Source organism: Anabrus simplex, chromosome X, assembly GCF_040414725.1.
Source record: "Anabrus simplex isolate iqAnaSimp1 chromosome X, ASM4041472v1, whole genome shotgun sequence".
NCBI lineage: Eukaryota > Metazoa > Arthropoda > Insecta > Orthoptera > Tettigoniidae > Anabrus > Anabrus simplex.
In genome coordinates this window covers 171888788-171916178 of record NC_090279.1, presented here as the reverse complement: position 1 = coordinate 171916178, position 27391 = coordinate 171888788, and the positions used below count along the sequence as shown (strand labels likewise).

Genomic DNA, 27391 nt, shown 5'->3' with positions numbered 1-27391 from the left:
TTGAGCTCACCTTTTGATGCTATTCGACAAGAGTTGGCTATGTGCCGGCACCGAGTTTCATCCTCTCCCTTCCTACTGTCATATATCACGTCAATCAATCAATCAATCAATCAATCAATCAATCAATCAATCAATCAATCAATCAATCAATCAATCAATCAATCAATCAATCAATCAATCAATCAATCAATCAAGCAAGCAAGCAAGCAAGCAAGCAAGCAAGCAAGCAAGCAAGCAAGCAAGCAAGCAATGAATCAATCAATCAAGCAAGCAAGCAAGCAAGCAATCAATCACTACTGATCTGTATTGAGGCCAGTCGTCCAGGTGGCAGATTCCTTATCAGTTGTTTTCCTAGCCTTTTCTTAAATGACTGCAAAGAAATTGGATATTTATTGAACATCTCCCTTGGTAAGTTATTCCAACCCCCAATTCCTATTTCTATAAACGAATATTTACCCCAATTTGTCCTCTTGAACTCCAAATTTATCTTCAGATTGTGATCTTCCCTATTTTTACAGACACCATTCAAAATCCTTCGTCTATCAATGTCATTGCACGCCATCTCTCCACTGACAGCTCGGAAACTTCCGCTTAGTCGAGCAGCTCGTCTCCTTTATCCCACGTCTTCGCAGCTCAAACTTTGCAACATTTTTGTAACGCTACTCTTTCGTCGGAAATCACCCAGAACACATCGAGCTGCTTTTCATGGGTTTCTTTTCCAGTTCTTGAATCGTTCATTTCATCTCATTAACTCTTCCGATGATATTGATGTCAGGAAGGGCCACCAGTCGTAAAATCTCGCTATGAAGGTTCATCTCACTGCATAACCGACCCGATAGCGAAAAGGGACAAGGGTTGGATATTCACCACCAACATCATCAATAACGAACATAAAATATTTGCTACCGGGCGAGTTGGCCGTGCGCGTACAGGCGCGCGGCTGTGAGCTTGCATCCGGGAGATAGTAGGTTCGAATCCCACTATCGGCAGCCCTGAAAATGGTTTTCCGTGGTTTTTCATTTTCACACCAGTCAAATGCTGGGGCTGTACCTTAATTAAGGCCATGGCCGCTTCCTTCCAACTCCTTGTCCTTTCCTATCCCATCGTCGCCATAAGACCTATCTGTGTCGGTGCGACGTAAAGCCCCTAGCAAAAAAAAAATATTTGCTAGTGTTTTATCAATTACTATGAATGTTAAGATGCGCTGAAGGATCATACATTTCCCCCCTGAGAAAGAGGCCTTATAACAGACTTCAGCAGATCCCTTGATACTATTTGATATGAGTAGGATTATGTGCCGGCACAGGGTTTCACCCTTTATCTTGCTACTTTCATATCGATAGCTCCAACTATTAACATCGCGAAGTCCAAGGACAGCCAAAATCAGTTTACAATCATCACCAAAGCCATTACTTTAGTGTATTTTACCTGTATAAAAATCGTACCTCCAGACCCCCAAAACATGGGAGCAATAATAGACCTTAACGTCGTCTCCTAGAATTATGATAGCACAAATAAAATTGTGACTGTAGTTACGATGTTCTAGCAGGGGAAACGTTACGATATTAATATTTGGAGCCGTCAATATATTATGTCATTCATTTCATCTCATTAACTCCTCTGGTGATAATGACGTCAGTATGGGCATCCGGTCATAAAAACTCCCACGAAGATTCATCTCACTTAATACCCAACCCCGTAGACAAACGGCACAAGGGTTTGGCATACATCTCACTTTCAAGAACACTAAAATATTATCGGGCTGTGCTGTGAATCAATTCCTCAACCTTTATAGAATTTGACTCAAGTCCAAAACAAGTAGCCCTCACAACCCGTCAGAGGACCACGAAGAGTCTTCTAAACATTGCATTAATAGTTATTAAAGGAGATCGAACAGAGAATATAGCCACGTATATAAAATAATTTTCGAAGACTCATCTCTCCTTGTTATTTCGACTTCCTACTTGAATTAGAAATAGAATAGAAATAATCTCTGCTCTATTTTTTTTGCTAGGGGCTTTACGTCGCACCGACACAGATAGGTCTTATGGCGACGATGGGATAGGAAAGGCCTAGGAATTGGAAGGAAGCGGCCGTGGCCTTAATTAAGGTACAGCCCCAGCATTTGCCTGGTGTGAAAATGGGAAACCACGGAAAACCATCTTCAGGGCTGCCGATAGTGGGATTCAATCTCTGCTCTATCCACGTCTGTTACATTACTTCCTACTTCCGTAAGATAATGCAGCTATAATTGAATATTCAATAATGTTTTACTTTCCTGCTATTCTCATATTTCTACCCTTGTTTCTAATCAATTTGCTGCGCACGCGTCAACTGTTCGAGCCGTATCGTGGAGGCAGTGACGTCCCGCTTTGTTTCCTAGTAAACTTCAGTTTGCCGCTCGCTGCGGTTCCCTCTGCAACGTTTAGGAGGCCGTGGAAATAGAAAAAAAAGAGCGTCGTAAAGGAATAAATTCGTTAGCACGATCTCAGTCTGATCTACATTAGTAAAGAGTCAAATAACAAATCAACCTCTTCCACTGTCCGGATAGCTAAGTTCTCAGCAATGTGGGTCTATAATCTTAGTGTCCTTAAAAGTCCGGTTACGATATTAATGACTGTTGCTCCATTTTTATTAATAATAATGAATACTGTCGATCCTGTCTCATGCGGCAGTTGTAGGGAATCTAAGTTGTGTTGTTCAGGTCGTGATTCGTCATGTGTAGTTCAAAAAGTGCAAATCAATACCATTATAGAGGATCTAAGTGACAAGCCATGCTACTGTGATCACGCCTGCCTGAAATTAGGAGACTGCTGTCCTGATTTCAAGGACGCCTGTGGAGGTAAGACGAAGATTATGTTCTCTATAAACAAAAATATTATTCGCTTTAAATCTCATAAATCAATTGTACGGTTTTTGGAGCTGGATTTCTATAGGTAGCCGGAGGGCTCGGTGTTGATACCCGGCCAAGGCAGGGATTCTTACCTGAATTTGTGGCTTATTAGAGGTCAACTTAACCTACCTGACCGAGAGGACTTGTGACCGCCTCGTAATCTTCAGGTTTTCGGGTTGAACAGTAGTGGCTTGTTACGCCAAAGCCCTTCTGTGGTTTAGTGTCATGATTTATTTTTGAGGTACCAGAATGTAGTTCCGGAGAATTCAATTTACGTACCATAAAATTTACCGTCGGCACCTTCAGTGGTAGCGTGGCCACTGCACTGAACCACGATCGCATCTCTATAAATTTAAATTTAAATCTTTTCCATACATTACGAAAATGATTAAAATAACAGCGGTTGAATTTCTGTATGCATGATAATTATTATGCATTCAGGAGATAATGCGATCGAGTCCCATTTTGTCGGCAACCTTGAAGATGGATTTCCATGGTTTCCCATTTTCACACCAGGCAAATGCTTGGGCTGTACCTTAATTAAGGCCAAAACCGCTTTCTTCCCACACCTAGTTCTTTTCTTATACCATCATCTATCTGTGTCTATGAGACCAACAGAAACTTATAATAAATAATAATAATAATAATAATAATAATAATAATAATAATAATAATAATAATAATAATAATAATAATAAATATTCAACGCGCTTCCCGCTTCTCTACGGGCTCGGGTATAAAATGATAATCTTCTTTTCCGATCGGATGCCCTTCCTGACGTCAACCTCAACAGAGGAGTTAATGATTGAAATGAATGACGAAATATATGAAAGTAGGAGGGGAGAGGATGAAACCCCGTGCCGGCACATAGCCTACTCCTATCGAATAGCACTAAGGGGTCTGCTCAAGGCTTAACGTCCTCATCCGATGGACGAATCACCATCAACAGCGTCATATGTATTCACTCCATATGGGGTCCGGCTCCATGGCTAAATGGATAGCGTGCTGGCCTTTGCCGCAGGAGTCCCGGGTTCGATTCCCGACAGGGTCGGGAATTTTAACCATCATTGGTTAATTTCGCTGGCATGGGATTGGGTGTATGTGTCGTCTTCATCATCATTTCATCCTCATCACGACACTCAAGTCGCCTACGGGAGACAAATCAAAAGACCTGCACCTGGCGAGCCGAACATGTCCTCGGACACTCCTGGCACTAAAAGCCTTACGCCATTTCATATTTTTCATACTACCACGTATGCTACTCTGCCGGCCAATATTGTAGTGGTGAAATTTTTTCCACCAACGGGCTCGAACCGGCTAACCACGGTGTTAGATCACACAAACTTGACGCCTTAACGATAATAATAATAATAATAATAATAATAATAATAATAATAATAATAAACTTCCACCGCTTCTCCCACAACTGTGGGGTCGCGGGTGCGAACTGTGTAACACATGCTGATTTGGTACTGTTTTACGGCCGGATGCTCTTCTTGACGCTAACCCTACATGGAGGAATGTAATTAATATTGCGTGTTTCTGTGATGGTTGGTAGTGTAGTGTGTTATCTTAATATGAAGAGGAAAGTGTTGTGACAAACACAAACACCCAGTCCCCGGGCCAGAAGAATTGATCAGACGCGATTAAAATCCCCGACCTGGCCGGGAATCGAACCCGGGACCCTCTAAATCGAAGATCTCAACGCTGACAATTCAGCCAATGAGTTGGATAATAATAATAATAATAATAATAATAATAATAATAATAATAATAATAATAATAATAATAATAATGGTGTATGGGCTCGCAAGGAGCCTGACACAGCGCTTTCGATTTTACGCCCTTGGATGACCTACGTGTCTGTGAGGATGGGACCCTACCTTTGATGAAGTCAAATATTGAAAATGGCACAAACACCCAGTCTCATGGCAGAGGAAGGTTGAAATCCCAGACACGGTCGGTATTCGAACCCGGGACTAATCGTCCAAAGGCCAGTATGCTAACTATTCAGATACGAAGCTGGGTAGTGCCCTGTGAATACGACAGTCGATTTTCTCATCAAACAAACAAACAAACAAAGAAACAAACAAACCACCAAACAAACAAAAACATGACACTACAGCACTGACGGGTCTTGGCCTACCAAGCGACCGCTGCTCAGCCCGAAGGCCTCCAGGTTATAAGGTGGACGCATGGTCAGCACGAAAAAAACATTGGATCGGACACAAAAGATGTCGTGAATAATAGTATTACTGACCAAGGGACCATTTATAAAGCACAATGATGCTTGATGTCTAAAGGGGTGCAAAATCCACGTCTAAGGTCCCACAGAATGGTACATGTCGCGAGTAAAGTAGAACCATGGTATTTGTCATGTTGGGGTACTGATCAAAAGTAGCGAAGACTCACGGTGTTCCACACAAGATGGTACTACTCACAAGTATTGTACTTAGTACAGGTAAAGCAAACCTATGGTGTTTCGCACACAATGGCGCCACTCATAGCCAAAGCAAACCGGTAAGGTTCCTCACCTAGGTGTACTAGACAAGGGCGCCGGTATTCCCGTGGTATTCCTCACATAGTGGGTACCAATCACAGGCAACGCCCAGACCCGCGGTGTTGCTCACATGGGTACTGCGCACGGGTACTGGAAACCACCAGGCCAGGCTTTTTACTGCAACTAATCACAAACCTATTTCGTACCAATTTAGTGATACTACTCGCAAGTACATGCAACCCATGGTGTTCCCCGCATGATGGTACGAATCAAGAGTAGTTTCATGGCTCTGATTCAATCATCCCTTGGTCGCCCCTTGTAGTCGCCTCGTACGACAGGCAGGGGATACCGCAGGTGTATTCTACATGTGCGTCCCCCACCCACAGAGGGTAGTGTGTTTGGTCCGCGAGAGGTATTTTATTTCCCTCAAGTCAGCCGGCAAGCCGGTTAGGACCCCCCTATCCGCCACCTGGGACGCGCCACGTGGGAGTATCACCTGTCCCCTTGCTACGCCTGCGTAGCAGGTTCGTGGAACCTCGAGAGAAATAGGCCAGTGTTTCCACCTCTGATAAGTACCAAGAGCGTTTATTCCTTCTTTCAAAGAGGACAGATTTCTTCCCTCCTTGATTTCTTTACCTAGTGAGACTCCGTAGACTTTTAAAATCGTTTATATTTATTGCTTGTTGTTCTCGGGTTGTCCATCCTGGCGAATAAGACACGTAATAACGGGCAACTACCTGAGGTAGTCCAAGTCAACCGTATGTTCAAGTGAAATAATTGTCAGCTGTGAGAAATATTACGTTCTGTTGACATGATTAAGTCTGAGCTGTTCATTTCTGTAAAGGTTTCTTCAATGTCATGCAGATATTTTTATGAAATTGCTAAGTCTGTTAGTTCATAAAGCCCCAGAGGCTGGTTGGATCCTCAAATAACACCACCAAAGGTTATGCGGTTATAAGGAAACCGCAAAAACCAATGGCAGCACCAAAATGAGGCGTACTAGGCAAGACGAGGAGTGAGGCAGTTTGCCATTGCTTTCCTCACTGGGTCAGAAAGTGCTATTGCAGAACGACTGACCCTATGAGCAACACCGTTCATAACAATAAGATGCACTAGACGTGCTCTGAATGTCAATACTCAGCACTACCCACACCCAGCAGCTTCCATATTGTCACAGCCATGGATGAGACTGGGACTTCGGTGAAAGCTACACTTTACTCTGGCCTGTGCCAAGGAATGGATACAAAAGTACTGTATCCGTCAAGATAGATTTTCCAGTCTTCAGAAACTCACCTTATCATTCGTCATCAAATCTGCCTTCAAACTAGCTCGCTAAGTACTGAACCATATATAACAAAAAATGCAGTTTATAATAATCGGTAAGAATGGCAAAAAAAACTGTTAAAAGCACTTCAGATACATAAAAACATATTGAAATTTAAAGAACTGGTATGAATAATTAAATAAACTATGTTTTTTTCCCATTTGTTTTACGTCGCACCGATAGAGGCAGGTGTTACGGTGACGCAGGGATAAAAAAAAGTGCTAGTATTAGAATCGACAGTAGCCTTAAGCCAGACTGCAGCCCCAGCATTTGCCTGGTGCAAAATGAAAACCACAAAAAACACCTTTAGCCCTCTACTGCATGAATTATTTTTCGTTTTCGTTTGGTGAAGAAAATTTCAACCTTTAATGTTCAACATACGTTCAGTGTATTAGATGTACCGGCAATTCTTAACTGGGGCTAATAGCTTAACACTCATATGTGATGTGGATTGCCATGGTTGAATATATATAATATTTTTCACGATTTTACGCTAAGCTTTTAACATTCAAAGACCGAACATTACTACCTACTGGCCATGGGTACGTACTGCAAGGCGCAAGTACAGCTCGCAGAACCGTAGGTCGGTAATGTCTTTGAGGTTGAGCCAGAGGTACTCCTGAAGCCTGTGGTAATGTGATGGGGAGGGCCCACGTAAAATAAACGGTGGTTGGTTCGCGTGGATGTTGACGGAGTGGAAGGAGTACCTTCGGTTGTAGGGCTGTTTTGTCTTATGTTATGTAAAAAAACAAGGCATCACTGGGATATGTGTTTAATTGATTGTACAGTTGAAGGTGTGCCGTAAAACTACCTCTGTCTACAATATTTGTCCATTTATACAGGTGAAAAGTTGTATGTTGCCTGAGGGCAACAGTATGCAGTAAAGGGTTAGGGCTGCCGACAGTGGGATTCGAACCCATCGTCTCCCAAATGCAAGCTCATAGCTACATGATCCAAACCGCGCAGCCAACTTTCTCGGTCTGTGTACAAATTTTAAAGCATGCATTAATAAACCCACCATGATGTCAACATAATAATAAGTGTACCGTTTTGAAACAAAGTTTATAACTAGTAGAATACGATCCTGTTGATTTCCTCGATCGCACAACCGTCCAGTATTTTGATTTCAGGTATCTGACAACCCTGATTTCACCCTACTTTTCTGTGTCAATTCAGTTACACTAACTTTAAAACTTTCCAGTCTGTTGAAAAACCTAATTTTAACACTATAACATAAGTGTAAAAAACACACACTACAAACAAAGAATGCGTGTTTCGTTCTTCAAGAACACCATAGCCACTAGTGACTCGGTTTTGAAGTTCTTTTCTGCCTAACAGATTACAACAATGTATGCCGCAACTACACTTAAAACCTCCAATAGTCAAAGGAACATTGTATACAATATTACGATGTCGAACGAATTTAGTAGAATGATCACTTCATGTTTCACTAAGGTTATTGAATTCGTTGAAATTGCTTCCTATAGATTTTCCAGTCATCAGAAACTCACCTTATCATTCGTCATCAAACCTGCCTTCAAACTAGCTCGCTAAGTACTGGGCCATATATAACAAAAAATGCAGTTTATAATAATCGGTAATGAGTTTTCGAACCCTCTCTCCCTGTACATTCACTTCCTGGCATCTCAGTATACCGCTGAAATGAAATATTCGGTCAAATATTCTTCAACACATTTCCATGAAACGTCAGATCTGCCCTTCTGGCTTTATATTTATCTGGAAATATTTCGCGTAAACAGTTTTTAGCAGAGGGCCAAACTTGTCTCCGTGGGGAACATCACCTATTAATTAATAGTACCTGTTGTAGGCATCGCGGAGGGTTTAGGCCTGTACAGTGACAATAGTGATACCATCTAACGGAAATAACTGGAAACAGAAGAGACAGAGCGTACGTGATTCAACAATAGTTATTCATTGCGATGTTGAGGTTGATTATATATTTTTTACTCAGAGACATGCGACGACGATATAGGAAAGGCCTAAGAGTGGGAAGGAAGCGACCATGGCCTTAATTAATGTACAGCCCCAGCATTTGCCTGGTATAAAGTGGGAAACCACGGAATACATCTTCTGGGATGCCGACAGTGGGGTTCGAACCCACTATATCCCGAATGCAAACTCACAGCTGCGCGCCCCTGACCTCACGGCCAACTCACTCGGTGGTTGATGATGATCAGAAGATCACTTGATAAGTTAATTGCGATTATGTTACTCAAGACTCTATTTAAAAAACTTAAACGATCACAGTGGAGTATTTCCAGTTTAAATAAATGATAACAGTTATACACGACAGTATGTGGCAGTGGATAAGTAATTCATTATTTCAAGATGAATAAAGTCAGAATATGGAAATTAATTATGAGTTACAGGAACGTTATCTTTATAATATTCCGACATGAGAATTTATACACCTCACTTATAAAAGGTTCATTTCACTGTTGAGAAATATCTTTGAAGATTAAAATGCTTTAACTTGAAGGCATTCCTGTAATCTGTTATCTTGTCGGCGTAAAAGTCTGTGACAAGTTAATTTCTTTTGCTGGCTGAGCAGCAGAGACAAAGGGGATGACAGTTTTTTGTGGAGGAGAACTTTAACGAGGGTTGACACTTTTATAGTATAGTAGCTATTATACTGTCGTTGGGAAGTTATATTTATTTAACTGAACTACAGAACATGCTTTCATAGTCATAATGCATCTTACGAGGGACACAACCCCCCCCCCCGCAAGTGTATCAACCCGATGACCCAGAACCTTCGCTCAGTCGAGGCGGGGTCGAAATAAGCGAACATGCTTCGGCTTATCCGTAGACACTCGACGGTTTCCGAGTAAATGGCGGTGGAAGATTCTAACGTGCCGTCTCTATTGGCGCGTAATAAGTTCAACCGAAGCGGTGATACAGTGGCTTTCGCCACGACCACACACTTTTGCGTCCCAAATCCCGATGTTCATTTTCGTTTCGTTTCATTTATTTACATTTCACCATTGACGATTACTACACAGTCTACATTTTCAGAGATTATTGCGAAGTCGATAACGAATGCCAAAGAGACCAGTTTATTTATTTATTTATTTATTTATTTATTTATTTATTTATTTATTTATTTATTTATTTATCTTGGACAGCCATGAGGTCTCCGACAAGCAGTATACACACATACAGGTGTGTGTGAATTTAACTGCAGACGTACAAACAAATGGTATAAATGGTAGTTAATACACAAATCTAATTGCGTACATTCGAACTAATATTACAAAGCAAACAATAGCGAAAAAGGCCTCTTCGTTGGCAAACATGAAATACAAAACCCTTTGAAACTAGAGTAATGTTAAAACAACATGAAGGACATTACAATTATATGATTTTACATACCTTTCTTATATTTAGGGAATATTGACCCACATTAACGTAAATTATACGCATTATTTAATGATCTAAAGTGATATTAAACCGAAGTTCAAAGCAATAGAAATTAAGCTATTAATGAATATTTAACTCATTTATACACATATCGTTGGCTTTCTTTTAAAACCTCGTATGTCTCAATGCTCTTGCTACATATTATATTCCTTAAGACTGGTCACGCCTCTAAGCCACATATTTATATGCAGTCTATCAGAACAATTTTCGTTGTGTACAGTTTCTTATGCCGGTGTGTAAAGGAAAATGAACCTTAAGCATATTATAGTGTAGAAATGCGTGCGTAAGTTAGCCATGCAAACAGCATCCCCACAGTACGGTATGGTAAGGTCTATTTTCCTTTACACTTCGGCATAGGAAAATGATCACAACGAAACTTATTCTGATGGACAGGATATACATATGTGGTTGGGAGGCGTGACCAGTGTTAAGGAATATAATGAGTAAGAAGAGAATTCGGACATACGAGGTTTTAAAGAAATCCATCGATGTACTTTAACAACGGAAAAATTGAGCTTTTGGACGAAATCATATTTATTTATTTATTTATTTATTTATTTATTTATTTATTTATTTATTTATTTATTTATTTATTCATTTATTCATTTATTTATCAGTGGCGAAGTTAGGGCTTGTGACCCTCTCTTACACTTGACCACGTAAATTACAAGATTATACACATATAAGAGAAAAATGCTATTCTGTTATAAAATCAAAGATAACTAAGCTAAATTACAGATTTTTGGAATATATAATGAAGAAAGAAAACAAATAAAATAAATAGAAATCCGGAGCATAAAAGTAAAAGGGAAAGAGAAAAAGTCATGTTGGAGAAAGTAACATACAAAACTAAAAAGTATAAGCCAGTAGATAAACAGAATACAATACATAATAAAGTGACGGAAATACACGTATGGCCATATAGAGTGATCTATGTACTGTACATGAGTTAAAAGCTAAATATTATGTATGTTACGGAGTTTTGGTGGACCAGCAGAGGTGAAAGAAGGTGCTGGGTGGAATAGGTCTCAACTACGAAATTAAAGTTAATTTAAAATTTAACAAAGGTTATATTTTCTTTTCAAGATCAAGAAATAACAAGTACAATAGGTACCCAGTAGCATATCAACAAATTAAGAAAGTACAATTACAGTTTGTTACTGGATTTGGGCTTCGAGCCCCAGACTCACAATCCTTGAGCAATGAGCCCAACTTTACCTAAGTACAAAGTTCAACAAAGGGGCAGAAAAACCCCAATCCTGCCAAGGAGCACTTGCTCCCAATTACCCAGCAAAGCCTCCTCGAGGCACACAGAAAATCCACTTTTAAGAAAGAGCAAACCCGCTCTCAAGGTTCAAGCCTATTCAAAGGCCACACCAAACTCCACCTTCAATCTGCCCTCCAGGCACACAAGAACAGGGGTAATAATACCCAATCTACTGGGGCCTATTCAGTAAAGAAACAGGTCAATTACATGGCCCAAAATTCTGAGTTGAATGGAGGCGTAGCTTGCACTCCTAATACACTTTTAAAACCTACTTGGCACTAGGCCGCTTACGCAAGGGCTAATCCCATACTACGGAGGTGACACGATAAGAAAACTTATTTACATTACGAAGGGAGGAAAAACGGAAATGAAAACGTAGTCACCTCAGAATTATATGAGTGGGAGCTCGAGAGGGTTAGGCACTCTCTATTCCAATTTATAGTTAAAGAGCCAAAATTTACAAAATGTCTATTACATTTTAAAGATAGTTTACATTAGAAAGGTTTCCAACCTGCCCCGCGGGTTAAACTGCTGAGCTAGCAAGACATGAAGTTATAAAATGGCCATTACCTTATAGATGAACTGCTGCCCGAAGAAAGAGGCGCTTCCCGCCCCCTGCTACATAATCACACAAGGAGAGATGTTACTGAAGTGGCACCGAGACAAGAAAATCAGCAGTTTAAATACCCTCGTGGAACATTCGAGACCTTTCAAGAATGAGTACCCACACCCCCCTTAACTTCATTGGATAGCTTAAAGCAACATAACCATATCGGAGAAGACATACGTTATTGGTCAAAAATTAATTTCAGAAATTCGGGATTGGCTAATTTCAAAACTGGCGGAAACAGGGATTAATATTGCCAACCCAAAAGATGAAAGAAAGAAATTTAACAAAGAACAAACTTAGGAATATAGAATTTCTTCAAAAACAGTTCGTTCACTTCGCACCAGGGTGCACAGTTATAGTTTTTATGTAGTGACATCTAGAAGAGAATGTCCACACTTCTTGCTACAGGGCAAACAAAAATAAATCGAAATAGGCACAGTTCAGAACACTTCAAAATTTACAATAGCGACATCTTCTGAGAAACCTTAGAATTAATATGGCTGTTAAAATTCAGGCTTTCTCCAGTAGAGGAGTTTCAACTGGCTCAATGTTTGAATTAGAGGCGTGGAGGTGTACCACCCGGTACAATGTACATTTATACTATGCTACATGGACCGCATGCCAATTCACACACCGACGGAGTTCCTGATGTGTGACATCCTTGGTCGTCCCCTGCGTCTCTTTCCCAATACTTTACCTTCAATCATAGTTAAGAGAAGAGAGTCACGTCTCAGTACTTGTTAAATGTACTTTGTTTTCTTATTCTTTATAGTATTTAATGAATATTAAACCTCCTAAACGTTTTTTAAAACAAGGTCACTTGCTCTTTTATCCAGCCAACTTGATTTTGTAGTTCGTCACCAAAACCATATTTCTGCATCGTCAAGTTTTGTTTCTTGCTGTCTTGAGAAATGATTTTCTGGTCTCCAAACTAATATTAATTATCAGCAAACAAGAGTGCCCTTCAGCTGTACAGTAAAATGACATTGTTACTAGCCTACACACATCGGACTGTTTTCAGACCCTCTTTGCTAGACAGGCATGAAATCCGGGTAACCGCAGGTTATCTTATTCATAAATTGTAAGTAATATATATATATATATATGAAAGTAGAGACAATGATTACCGATACGAACAGGTAGGAACAATCAGAGTAATGAGGAGATAAAGGTTAAATAGGAGTGAACTCAACGGATGAAGCTGAACGCATATACACATATTTTATCAGTGGATTCAAGAACAATATTATTTTGTTATTAGTTTTACGTCCAACTAACTACCATTACGGTATTCCGAGACGCCGAGGTGCCGCAATTTAGCACCGCAAGAGTTCCTTTACTGGCCAGTAAATCTACCGACACGAGGCTGACGTATATGAGCATCTACAAATACCACCGGACTGAACTAGTATCGAACCTGCCCAGTTAGAGTCAGAAGGCCAGCGCCTCGACCGTCTGAGCCACTCGGCCCGGCATTAATGGATTCATGTGATGCGAAAGGAGGAGGATGTGATATTAGGTCATAGAAGGTAAGAAAAGCATAAGGTGACGAGACGACAATGGTTAGACAGATTTTAATTATTTAAAAACGGGCAGTGTAGATCCGAACGCAGCCACAGATATTCTCGAGGGCATTAGTTAAATCACAGAGACATGTAGACTGAACGCTGGAAGGCAAAACGGTTTGCAATGGAGTTGCAAGTTTTTAAATTTAACATTATATTCAAAGGACGTTTACACGCTTTGAGTAATAAAATTACAAGTATTAACTGAAGTTCCTAACAACAGGAGATAGACGTTCATTATTTGATGGCTGTTATAATATAAATGCGTAAATAAAGATATCGCACCTCCTCAAGAATAGTGATACAACTCAAAAATGAACCTTTTCGAGAAAATAAATTTAAAAGTTTAAGACACCATAACAATTCAAAGATAATATTTTCTCAGACTATTTCTACGGGCTAACACTAAGCATATATTGCATCATATTTTCACAGAGTTTTAATGAAATAAATAATAACTAAGAAGTGTCAATATTCTTAACTGACGATGTTCAGTGATATAACGGCATTTCTGATTTTCGCAAGAAAGGAACGAGTTACACTTATGACAGTTTTCTTAATCGAGTGATTATAACAATAATAGGCCAGAATGCCTGTACATACTAATGCAAATAACAAGCATCCTCTACCCGTACAACAGTTCTGCAATGAGATTTGCATAAACTGTAGGGTTGCGGCATATTACAACCCCCAAAACTTATGTAACTCGCGCTACACTACGGAATAGCGTGTAGATGACAGTTCCTATCAAGTAAGTTGGTTTGCATTCTAAACTACACAGTTCAAAACAATTAGGGGAACATGCTTTTGAACGCATGTCATGCTCCACAAAACAATACCTCACACCCAGGTATATTACCAACTAAACCTTTATTTTTTACCGTTGAAGTATACAAAAGAACGCCGAATGATTCGCGTTCATTTTCAGAACACAAACGGAAATGTCCAAATAGGGGCGAAAACAAAGCGATAACAGTCCTCCAGGACGGATTTTTATCACAGTTGGAGAGCTTCAGTGTGGTGTATGTCCTGCACGAGCATTTATCACAGTTTGGCACCTACGTGGCATGCTCCGTGTAAGTCGATGGAGGTCACGTTGCGGTATCAGGTCCCATTCTTCGCTGAGAGCCTGTTCGAGGTCTTGGAGAGTCTGTAGTGGAACAGGACGCCCACGAACAGCCTATTCCAAACATGCTCGATGGGATAAAGTTTGGGACTCACTGCTGCCCATTCCAACCCTTGTCCCGTTTCCCTACGGGGTCGGGTATGGGGTGAGATGAATTTGTCGTGGCGGTTTTTTTAATGACCGGATGCCCTTCCTGACGTCAACCTCATCAGAGGAGTTAATGAGAGATGAAATGAATGACGTGATATATGATAGTAGGGAGAGGGTGAAACCCGGTGCCGGCACATAGCCTACTCCTGTCGAATAGCACCAAGGGGTCTGCTCAAGGCTTAACGTCTCCATCCGACGGACGAATCACCATCAACAGCGTCATATGCCCTCACTCCATATGAGCACTGCGGAGAGGTTTGGAATTTAATCCAGGCTTTTGGCACGCAATCTAGTGATTAGAAATTGTATACCACCACCTCCCCTACCCTGCCGGCCAACATTCTGATGGTGAAATTTTTTTCGACCAACGGGACTCGAACCGGCTAACCTCGGTGTTAGACCGTTTTTAGACTTCAGCGCCTTAACGATCATGGCCACCAGGCGGGCTCACTGCTGCCCATTCCATCTGTTGAATTTCCAGTTCTTGCAAGACAGCTCTGGTGATGCGCGCTACATGAGCCCTGGCATTGTCGTGCATGAGTACGAATTCAGGGCCAGCACCGTATGCAGCAACCTACACATGCTGTAGCAGTATCTGCTTGATGTACCCCGCAGCGGTAAGATTACCACGGACGACGACAAGATCCGTACGGCCATCAATGCTGATGCCACCCCAGACAATCACAGAACATTGTCCTAATCGGTCGCCTTCCTGGACAACATTTGGCATGCGCTGCTCACCACGGCGTCTCCATACACGTTGACGTTCATTACGATGTGTCAGGGGAAATCTGGACTCGTCTGTCAACAACACAGGTCTCCACTGGCGGAGTTGCCAGTTGACGTGGGTACGGACAAACAGAAGGCGAGCTGCGCGATGTTGCTGCGTTAAACGGGGCACTCGAACAGGACGTCTGCGTCGTAAGGACACTTCTCTTAACCTGTTCCTTACTGTCTGTCAGACACCGTGACTCCAGGGACCCTCATGAGGTATTGTTACAGTTCTCTGGCAGTTGCTGAACGACGCCGCAACGCACAGATTGTCAGATATCGGTCATCGTGTGGGGTTGTCATGCGGCCACGACCCTGTCTAACCCTCATTGTGAACTGGCCTGTCTCACTGTAGCGATTCCACAAGCGGTGAATAACTGACGGATAGACATTGAGAACCACATCAACACGACGAGAAGTCCATCCTTCCTGAATAAAATTGACGGCACTTGCGAGTTGAACCTCGTTAAGATGTGTCATGTGATGTGCTGGTTTACGTACAACGTGCTCAAATGACCGCAGTAGTCTGCGTACCTCACAACGACACACTGCTATTCACTTTGTTTTGATGGGTCACCTGACAGTTTAACAGATGGAGTATAACTTCGATTTGACATACCCTGAATAGGTAAGGTCTCAAGGCATGCTGTACGACCATTGGTACCCCATCTACCAAAATAACGTTCACATACCAGACGTTACTAAACATGTTCCCCTAATTTTTTGAACTGTGTATTAGTGCCTAAACATCACGATTATTATTATGCTTATTATTATTATTCTTCGTTTAGGCCTACGATGGACCACGTGGTTATTCCCATTTGTGGAGCGCAATTGAACTTAATCAGCTGATGTTGATTTTCTGAAAACGAATATGTGTGTTCTTTTATTTTTCAAGGGAATTCCAAATATCAATTTTCATGTCTGTAACATGTTAGGTTTTGTGATTTATTGTAGACTAGCAAATGTGCCCGTGCTTCGCTACGGTATTCTACATTGTATACGGATATCGACGTAAATACTGTGCGTGCAGTAAATGAGATTCTTTTAAAATTGCATGTCTCTTAGCCTTATCCGAGGAATAGCATGGGGAGGTCCCCATACGTTGTTTCCAGTGTAAAGTGAGGGTTGCGGAGTTGTGATGATAACGGGAGGCTCACTTGCCTACTGCCATTCACAATCGAGTTGCAAGTTTACATTATAACTAGCGAATGTACCCGTGCTTCGCTACGGTATTCTACATTGTATTCGAATATCGAAATAAATAGTGTACATGCAGTAAATAAGATGTTTTAAAATTGCATGTCTCTTAGCGTTATCCGAGAAAGAGCATGGGGAGGTCCCCGTACGTTGTTTCCAATGTAAAGAATTTGTTACGGATTTGTGATATAACGGCAGGCTCACTTGCCTACTGCCATTCACAATCGAGTTGGGAAGTTTACATTATAATTGCAGGCCCCATTGTCTACTACGCGGACAGAATCGATTTGGGGAGTTTTCGTTAAAATGGCAGCCCCCCTTTCCTACTTCCAGACAGATTACAGTTGAGGAGTTTCTATTATAATGGTAGGAAATTACCCTACTATCACTCGAAATTGAGTTGTGCAGTTATCATTATAATGCCAGGCCCATTTTCCTACTGCCAGCCAGCTTACTGCCAGTCACACCAAGTTGGTGAGTTTCCATCAAAATAGCAGGCCACTATGCCTAATGCCAGTCACATTTTAGATGAGGACATTTCTTTATAATGGCGGGCACCCTTGCCTACTGCCAAACACAATCGGGTAGGGGAGTTTTAAACAAAACTGCATGCTCACTTGCCTTCTGCAAGTCAAATCGAGAAGGGAACTATTCATTACAATTGTAGGCCTTCCTTACCAATGACAGTTACACAGGAGTTGGAGAAGGAACCATTTCCTACTGCCAGTCAAAGTCGGTGTGGGGAGTACTGATTACAATATCAGACCCACCCTTTCTCGATCGCTAAAAATCGACATCAGTGAATATATATAGATCGACATACGAAAGTATATGCGTGTTTACAATATTGAAGACCTTCATTTACAGATTAACTGCTACTAAACGTACGTCATATCGACAAAGGATTATACCATAAAGCACGCCGGATTTAGTGGCCTAAATGGCTGGTCCTATGATATGTCATCTATTCTTGGGTCAGACTGAGTTAGAAACGTGGAACAGGGTAAAGGTTTTGTAAGATTATCTCACATTACATTACTTTTCGGATAATTATATGACAGTTACATACATAGCATTTGGCTCACATATGGCTACTGGGTGGGCCAATTTTCGTGAAGAGTTTGATGATTCTGTATTTCATATAAGTAATTGAAGGTATGAATTATGCATGTGAAAATTCCAAATTGACTTAACATCGATTAATAGAGAAAAATCAAACGTAAAAGGGATACAGATACGGCAAAAAGTCATAAGACCAAGGTTGTAGATCATTCCTAATTGAACGGAGATTGTGCAATCCGTTATGTGATAGGAATTTCCGAAGGTCTGCACCATCATTAAAATTGCCTGCATACTTCGATATTCTTCGGGGATAAAAAGTGAAGAATTTAATGATCTAGGATGTTTTCCGTTCGTTACAGGCTAAAACGTATAATTTTGTCAAAATTTCAATTATCTTCTTTTTCTTCTGGCAGATTATGCCGCAATCTGGATTTTGGGTGAGGCGGGTAAACATTAGGACTTTCAGGAAACTAAACCAAATATTATGGAGATGGTAGTAGTATAATAGACGGGTTCTGCGGCCTCCTCCTCCTCCGGCTCTCGGAAGAGGCCTCCTCCTCAGCCAGTGGCCTCTCACCTCCACCTCAGCCAGTGGCCTCCCAGTGGCCACCTCCACCTCCACCTCAGCCAGTGGCCTCCCAGTGGCCTCCTCCACCTCAGCCAGAGGCCTCTTCCAGTGCTGCCAACTTAACCTAACTAGCGCGAGATAAACAAAGCCACGTGCTTTTTGACAGACAACAACGCACCGCTAACCTCAGTACTGCCATCTTGACGGGCCTAAACCTCAGTAGTGCCAACTTAACCTCACAAGCGCGAGGTAAACAAAGCCACGTGCTTTTTGACAGCCACGTGCTTTTTGACAGATTTGTAAACAAAGCCACGTGCTTTTTGACAGCTGTCATCGACAACAACGCATCGCAAACCTCAGTACTACCATCTTGACGGGCCTAAACCCCAGTAGTGCCAACTTAACCTAACTAGCATGAGGTAAACAAAGCCACGTGTTTTTTGACAGCCACGTGCTTTTTGACCGATTTGTAAACAAAGCCACGTGCTTTTTGACAGACAACAACGCATCGCTAACCTCAGTACTGCCATCTTGACGGGAATAAACCTCGGTGGTACCAACTTAACCTAACTAGCTCGAGATAAACAAAGCCACGTGCTTTTTGACAGCCACGTGCTTTTTGACAGCTGTCATCCGCCATCTTTAAACTACAGAGCGCTGTGCTGCCCTCTTTCGTCACCTGTCATCGGCAGTGCTGCCATCTTGGCGGGCCTAAACCTTAGTGCTACCAACTTAACCTCACTAGCTCGAGATAAACAAATCCACGTGCTTTTTGACAGCCACGTGCTTTTTTGACAGCTGTCATCCGCCATCTTTAATCCATAGAGCACAGTGCTGCCCTCTTTAGCTACTTACCTTTGAAATGTGGTGGCGGATAATTTGAAAAATGCTTTTTGACAGCAGCCATCTTGCATCGCAAACCTCAGTGCTGCCCTCTTTAGCTAGATACCTGTGGTAGCAGACAATTCCACGTGACAGCAGCCATCTTTAATCAAGAGAGCACCGTGCTGCCCTCTATGTGGTGGCGGCAAATTGAAAAATTCTACGTGCTCTTGTTTGGAAACAAACTCACGTGCTTTTTTGACAGCTACCATCCACCATCTTTAATCAACAGAGCACAGTGCTGTACTCTTTAGCTAGATACCTTTGAAATGTGGTGGCGGCAATTTGAAAAATTCTATGTGCTCTTGTTGGGAAACAAAGCCACGTGCTTTTTTGACAGCTGTCATCCGCTATCTTTAATCAATAGAGCACCGTGCTGCTATCATGCGGGCAATTTCGTCACCTATCACCCGCCATCTTTAATCTACAGAACACCGTGCTGCCCTCTTTATGGCTACTACCTTAAGCATGTAGTAGCGGGCAATTTGAAAAGTTCTGTTAGCTATCATCCGCCATCTTTAATCAAGAGAGCACCGTGCTGCCATCTTTAGCTAGATACCTTTGAAATGTGGTGGCGGCAAATTGGAAAATTCCACATGCTCTTGTTTGGAAACAAACTCACGTGCTTTTTGACAGCTACCATCCGCCATCTTTAATCAACAGAGCATAGTGCTGCCCTCTTTAGTTTGAAATGTGGTGGCGGCAAATTCCACATGGTCTTGTTTGGTAAACATAGCCACGTGCAGCTATCATCCGCCATCTTTAATCCAGAGAGCACCGTGCTGCCCTCTTTATCGCAGTAGATGTAAATTCGTCACCTGTCATACGCAGTGCTGCTATCTTTAGCTAGATACCTTTGAAATGTGGTGGTGGATAATTTAAAAAGAAAAATTCTACAGCAGTCCTCTCTCGACGCTAATTGCATAAGATGGCGGCTATACATGACTCCTTAAGGGTGCTTACGCAAGACGGCTGCTATTCAAAGGTTCTTATGAGACGCCCTTGGGATGCTTGCGCAAGATGGTGGTTATACAAGGCTCCTTATGAGACACCCTAGTGATGCTTGCGCAAGATGGCGGTTGCTCTTATGAGGCGGCTTAAGGGTCCTTGCACAAGATGGCTAGAGACGCCCTAAGGATGCTTGCGCAAGATGGCGGACACAAGATGGCGGCTATACACGTCTCCTTATGAGACGCCTTAAGGGCGTGGCGGTTGCTCTTATGAGGCGGCTTAAGGGTCCTTGCACAAGATGGCTAGAGACGCCCTAAGGATGCTTGCGCAAGATGGCGGACACAAGATGGCGGCTATACACATCTCCTTATGAGACGCCTTAAGGGTGCTTGCGCAAGATGGCTGCTGCTCTTAGCTTAGAGGCTAACGTGTCGTGCTAGTTCGATTCATTAAATTTAGGGCTTAAATGCAAAATGTTAAATATCTCGAAAGCAGTGCACCGTAGAGCAAAACGGACAAAATTTTTCTGCCTAATACCTAGGTTCGCAGTATGAGGAACAAGAAAATCATAGTCTAATGATGGGATCAACGGTTCGGTTCCTACTTAGGCCCTTTGGCATTTGCTCTGTTTTAGCTTGTATTGAAGCGAGTCTTCGTAACATGATCAGGTTTAGCTATGGTAGAGAGTATAACGTGCCGTGCAGGTTCGATTCATTAAATTTGGAGGCTTAAATGCAAAATGTTAAATATCTCGAAAACGATGCATCGTAGAGCAAAACGGACAAAATTTTTCCGCCTAATACGTAGGTTCGTAGTATCAGGAAAAAACAAAAAACATAGTCTAATGATGAGATCAACGGTTCGATTCCTACTTAAGCCCTTTGCCATTCGCAGCTATCTATTTCTACAAGATGGTGGCTGCTCTTATGAGAAACAAGATGCCTTGAGACGTCCTAGGGATGCTTACGCAAGATGGCAGACACAAAATGGTGACTATACATAGCTCCTTATGAGACGGTCTAGGGGTGCTCGCACAAGATGGCGGCTACTCTTATGAAGAAAGCTAGCTTAGAGGCTACTGCGCAAGATAACAGCTGCTGTTATGCATGTGGTGGAGGGCAATTTGAAATTCTATGTGCTTAAACAACAGAGCACCCTGCTGCCCTCTTTAGCTGAAATGTGGTGGTGGATAATTTGAAAAATTCTTTTGACAGCTATCATCTTTAAACAATGGCGACTATACATAGGCTGTTAAGGCCTTATCATTCTCCTCCTCCTCCTCCTCCTCCCCTCCTCCTCCTCCTTCTCTACCTCCTCCTCCGCCTCTTATGTCAAGGCATAGCTTTATATCGAACAAGTTTAAACCTGCATCGCGAAGGCAAGCGTGTGCAGCGATAACATTATTGCGCATGTTTAGAATTTCGAAACATAAGAAGAGTAGAATCAAACGCTGTACTCGATACGACATGTGATCAGAACATTGATTGATGCGTTCAGAAAACAAAATAAGTGATCAAGACTAGAATCGAACGATGTACTCAATACATCATGTGTTTAGAATATGTCAGGGGATACGCTTGTTCTAAGAAGATCAGATTGAAACATAACAAGACTAGAATAGAACACTGTAATCGATGTTGTTAACTTCAACATGTGATCAGAACATTGATTGATGTGTTCAGAACACAAAATAAGTGATCATGACTAGAATCGAACACTGTACTCGGTACAACATGTGATCAGAACATTGATCGATGTGTTCAGAACACGAAATAAGTGATCAAGACTAGAATCGAACACTGTACTCAATACAACATGTGTTTAGAACATGTTAGGGGGTACCCTTGTTCTAAGAAGATCAGAATGAAACATAACAAGACTAGAATCGAACACTGTAATCGATGTTGTTAACCTCAACATATGATCAGAACATTTGTTTGATGTGTTCAGAGCAAAAGTACAATTTTGATGATTTGCGCAGCTAACTCGCTCGGTAAACGATGTGGTCAAAGTATAACTTCAAATTATTTACCTTCCATCATTCGTCTTGTGTGTAAAAATCAGTCGAACAAGCTATCGCATAAACATAGCTGAAAAAAAAATCGTGATAGGGTATGGAACCCAGGGGTTACATCTTGTCAGAAGAGCAAAAAGGATGAAAGGACTCTTCCTCCTCCTTACCGCACATTCCTTGGCTAAAGGGCTAATGGGCTAAAGGGCTAATGGGCTAAAGGGCTACAGGGCTAAAGGTGCAACAACCTCGTCGATCGCTATCAGCAAGAACGCTTGTACTTTGTAGAAAATTAATCTTTATTTGTAAATGGTTTCATGTTCAGAACAAGGAATGGAACCTAGGGGTTACGTCTTAACGTAATAAAATCCCCGAGGTGCGATGAGTTACGTTTTTCGAACTAGTGTTTGGAACACTGAACTTTTCAAGATGATAGCAGAGAGTTTAGCAATGTTCTGTTGTTGGATTTTAAATTCCGCGCTACAGCATGCATAAGGTGGCAGCCTTGAGGTTTACCGCCGTAAAGATGGCAAGAGTGAGGTTAACAATGTTCTGTTGTTGGATTTTAAATTCCGCGCTATAACATGCATAAGGTGGCAGCCTTGAGGTTTACCGCCGTAAAGATGGCAGCAGTGAGGTTAGCGACGCTCTATTGTCCTTCAAAGTGAGGTTAGGGTTCGTCAAGAAGACAGCTGTCAAAAAAGCACGTGGCTATGTTTACCAAACAAGAGCACGTGGCTGTGACGTCACGGTCACGTAGTATACCGCCTCAGCATGCAAAGTTTAATGTCTACAACTACGTAGTAAACATTCTGCTATGTTCACAAGATTTTTTACACATAACTATTCTTTATGCTTTAAGTTCATTCATATAGGCTATGCTAAGATAGCAGCACAAACACATGCGAACTTTGTACATTCTAATGGAATAAGTTTAGTACTATGTGCATCATGGATACATGATCTGTGTACGCATTTAAACTTGACTATACGTAATGCTGCTGCTTTGTTTACAAGATTTTTATACATTGCTATTCTTTATGCTTTAAGTTCGTGCACACACAAGCGATAGTCGTACGCTCTGGCAGGAGAAGTTTAGTACGACAGTCGATGCATACATTATCGATAGGTGATGTGTACACGCTTTAGAACATAGCTCATCTTTATGCTTTAAGTTCGTGCACATGGGTTTGGGATACACAAAAGCGATTGCTATATGCTCTAGCGGAAGAAGTCTAGTACGATAGTCGATGCATGTAAAATCGATAGGTTATGCTAAGATAGCAGCACACTTACATGATTTTGGCACAATCTAGTGGAAAAAGTTTAGTATGATTGTCGTTTCGTGCAAAATCATTAGGTAATGTGTAAACGCTTTGAAACAAGGCTATTCTTTGTACTTTAAGTTCATGTGTATGAGTTATGCTAAGATAGCAGCACGATCTATCTGAAGAAGTTTTGCACGAGATTCGATACATGCAAAATCGATAGTTGATGCGTACACGCTTTGAAACATGACTATTCATTGTACTTTAAGTTCATGCGTACAGGTTATGCTAAGATAGCAGCACAATCTAGCGCAAGAAGTTTAGTACGAGATATGCAAAATCGATAGGTGACGTGTACACGCTTTGAAGCATGGCTATTCTTCGTACTTTAAGTTCATGGGTATAAGTTATGCTAAGATACCAGCACAATCTAGCGGAAGAAGTTTAGTACGAGATTCGATGCATGCAAAATCGATAGGTGATGTGTACACACTTTGAAACATAGCTATTCTTTGTTCTTTAAGTTCATGTGTATGAGTTATGCTAAGATAGCAGCACGATCTAGCGGAAGAAGTTTTGTACGAGAGTCGATACATGTAAAGTCGATAGGTAATGTGTACACACTTTGAAACATGGCTATTCTTTCTACTTTAAAGTCATGCGTATAGGTTATGCTAAGATAGCAGCACAATCTAGCGGAAGAAGTTTAGTATGATATTCGATACATACATTATCGATAGGTAATGTGTACACGCTTTAAAACAAGGCTATTCTTTGTACTTTAAGTTCATGCGTCTTAGTTATGCTCGCGATAGTCGATGCATGTAAAATCGATAGGTTATGCTAAGATAGCAGCACACTTACACGATTTTAGCACAATCTCGTGGAAGAAGTTTAGTACGAGAGTCGATGCTTGCAAAATCATTAGGTAATGTGTACACGCTTTGAAACAAGGCTATTCTTTGTACTTTAAGTTCATGCGTCTTAGTTATGCTAAGATAGCAGCACAATCTGTCTGAAGAAGTTTTGCACGAGATTCGATACATGCAAAATCGATAGTTGATGCGTACACGCTTTGAAACATGACTATTCATTGTACTTTAAGTTCATGGGTATAGGTTATGCTAAGATAGCAGCACAATCTAGCGGAAGAAATTTAGTACGATATTTGATGCATGCAAAATCAATAAGTAATGTGTACCCGCTTTGAAACATGGCTATTCTTTGTACTTTAAGTTCATGTGTATAAGTTACGCTAAGATAGCAGCACAACCTAGCGGAAGAAGTTTAGTACGATATTTGTTGCATGCAAAGTCGATAGGTAATGTGTACACGCTTAGCAGCACAATCTAGCGGAAGAAATTTAGTACGATATTTGATGCATGCAAAATCAATAAGTAATGTGTACCCGCTTTGAAACATGGCTATTCTTTGTACTTTAAGTTCATGTGTATAAGTTACGCTAAGATAGCAGCACAACCTAGCGGAAGAAGTTTAGTACGATATTTGTTGCATGCAAAGTCGATAGGTAATGTGTACACGCTTTGAAACATGGCTATTCTTTGTACCTTAAGGTCACGCGTATAGGTTATGCTAAGATAGCAGCACAATCTAGCGGAAGAAGTTTAGTACAAGAGTCGATGTGTGCAAAATCGATAGGTGATGTGTACACGCTTTGAAACATGGCTATTCATTGTACTTTAATTTAATGGGTATAGGTTATGCTAAGATAGCAGCACGATCTAGCGGGTGAAGTTTAGTTCGATGGTCGATGCATGTAAAATCGATAGGTCATGTGTACACGCTTTGAAACATAGCAATTCATACTGCTGCTCTGTTCCCAAGACTTTTAAGCATAGCTAACCCTAATACTGCTCTTAACGACGTCGAGCTAAGGATTGATTACGTGACCGTGACGTCACAGCCACGTGCTCTTGTTTGGTAAACATAGCCACGTGCTTTTTTGACAGCTGTCTTCTTGACGAACCCTAACCTCACTTTGAAGGACAATAGAGCGTCGCTAACCTCACTGCTGCCATCTTTACGGCGGTAAACCTCAAGGCTGCCACCTTATGCATGTTATAGCGCGGAATTTAAAATCCAACAACAGAACATTGTTAACCTCACTCTTGCCATCTTTACGGCGGTAAACCTCAAGGCTGCCACCTTATGCATGCTGTAGCGCGGAATTTAAAATCCAACAACAGAACATTGCTAAACTCTCTGCTATCATCTTGAAAAGTTCAGTGTTCCAAACACTAGTTCGAAAAACGTAACTCATCGCACCTCGGGGATTTTATTACGTTAAGACGTAACCCCTAGGTTCCATTCCTTGTTCTGAACATGAAACCATTTACAAATAAAGATTAATTTTCTACAAAGTACAAGCGTTCTTGCTGATAGCGATCGACGAGGTTGTTGCACCTTTAGCCCTGTAGCCCTTTAGCCCATTAGCCCTTTAGCCCATTAGCCCTTTAGCCAAGGAATGTGCGGTAAGGAGGAGGAAGAGTCCTTTCATCCTTTTTGCTCTTCTGACAAGATGTAACCCCTGGGTTCCATACCCTATCACGATTTTTTTTTCAGCTATGTTTATGCGATAGCTTGTTCGACTGATTTTTACACACAAGACGAATGATGGAAGGTAAATAATTTGAAGTTATACTTTGACCACATCGTTTACCGAGCGAGTTAGCTGCGCAAATCATCAAAATTGTACTTTTGCTCTGAACACATCAAACAAATGTTCTGATCATATGTTGAGGTTAACAACATCGATTACAGTGTTCGATTCTAGTCTTGTTATGTTTCATTCTGATCTTCTTAGAACAAGGGTACCCCCTAACATGTTCTAAACACATGTTGTATTGAGTACAGTGTTCGATTCTAGTCTTGATCACTTATTTCGTGTTCTGAACACATCGATCAATGTTCTGATCACATGTTGTACCGAGTACAGTGTTCGATTCTAGTCATGATCACTTATTTTGTGTTCTGAACACATCAATCAATGTTCTGATCACATGTTGAAGTTAACAACATCGATTACAGTGTTCTATTCTAGTCTTGTTATGTTTCAATCTGATCTTCTTAGAACAAGCGTATCCCCTGACATATTCTAAACACATGATGTATTGAGTACATCGTTCGATTCTAGTCTTGATCACTTATTTTGTTTTCTGAACGCATCAATCAATGTTCTGATCACATGTCGTATCGAGTACAGCGTTTGATTCTACTCTTCTTATGTTTCGAAATTCTAAACATGCGCAATAATGTTATCGCTGCACACGCTTGCCTTCGCGATGCAGGTTTAAACTTGTTCGATATAAAGCTATGCCTTGACATAAGAGGCGGAGGAGGAGGTAGAGAAGGAGGAGGAGGAGGGGAGGAGGAGGAGGAGGAGAATGATAAGGCCTTAACAGCCTATGTATAGTCGCCATTGTTTAAAGATGATAGCTGTCAAAAGAATTTTTCAAATTATCCACCACCACATTTCAGCTAAAGAGGGCAGCAGGGTGCTCTGTTGTTTAAGCACATAGAATTTCAAATTGCCCTCCACCACATGCATAACAGCAGCTGTTATCTTGCGCAGTAGCCTCTAAGCTAGCTTTCTTCATAAGAGTAGCCGCCATCTTGTGCGAGCACCCCTAGACCGTCTCATAAGGAGCTATGTATAGTCACCATTTTGTGTCTGCCATCTTGCGTAAGCATCCCTAGGACGTCTCAAGGCATCTTGTTTCTCATAAGAGCAGCCACCATCTTGTAGAAATAGATAGCTGCGAATGGCAAAGGGCTTAAGTAG

At 41.4% G+C, this 27391-nt stretch overlaps 1 protein-coding gene across 1 annotated transcript in view; it reads left to right on the top strand.

The window, feature by feature from the left end:
• The first annotated feature begins 2643 nt into the window (after positions 1-2643).
• Positions 2644-27391, top strand: part of LOC136886751 (somatomedin-B and thrombospondin type-1 domain-containing protein) — a 326490-nt gene continuing 301742 nt past the window's right edge. The window contains exon 1 of the mRNA XM_067159556.2: positions 2644-2842. Within this exon, the coding sequence (XP_067015657.2) occupies positions 2644-2842 (199 nt within the window). The remainder of the gene's footprint in view (positions 2843-27391) is intronic.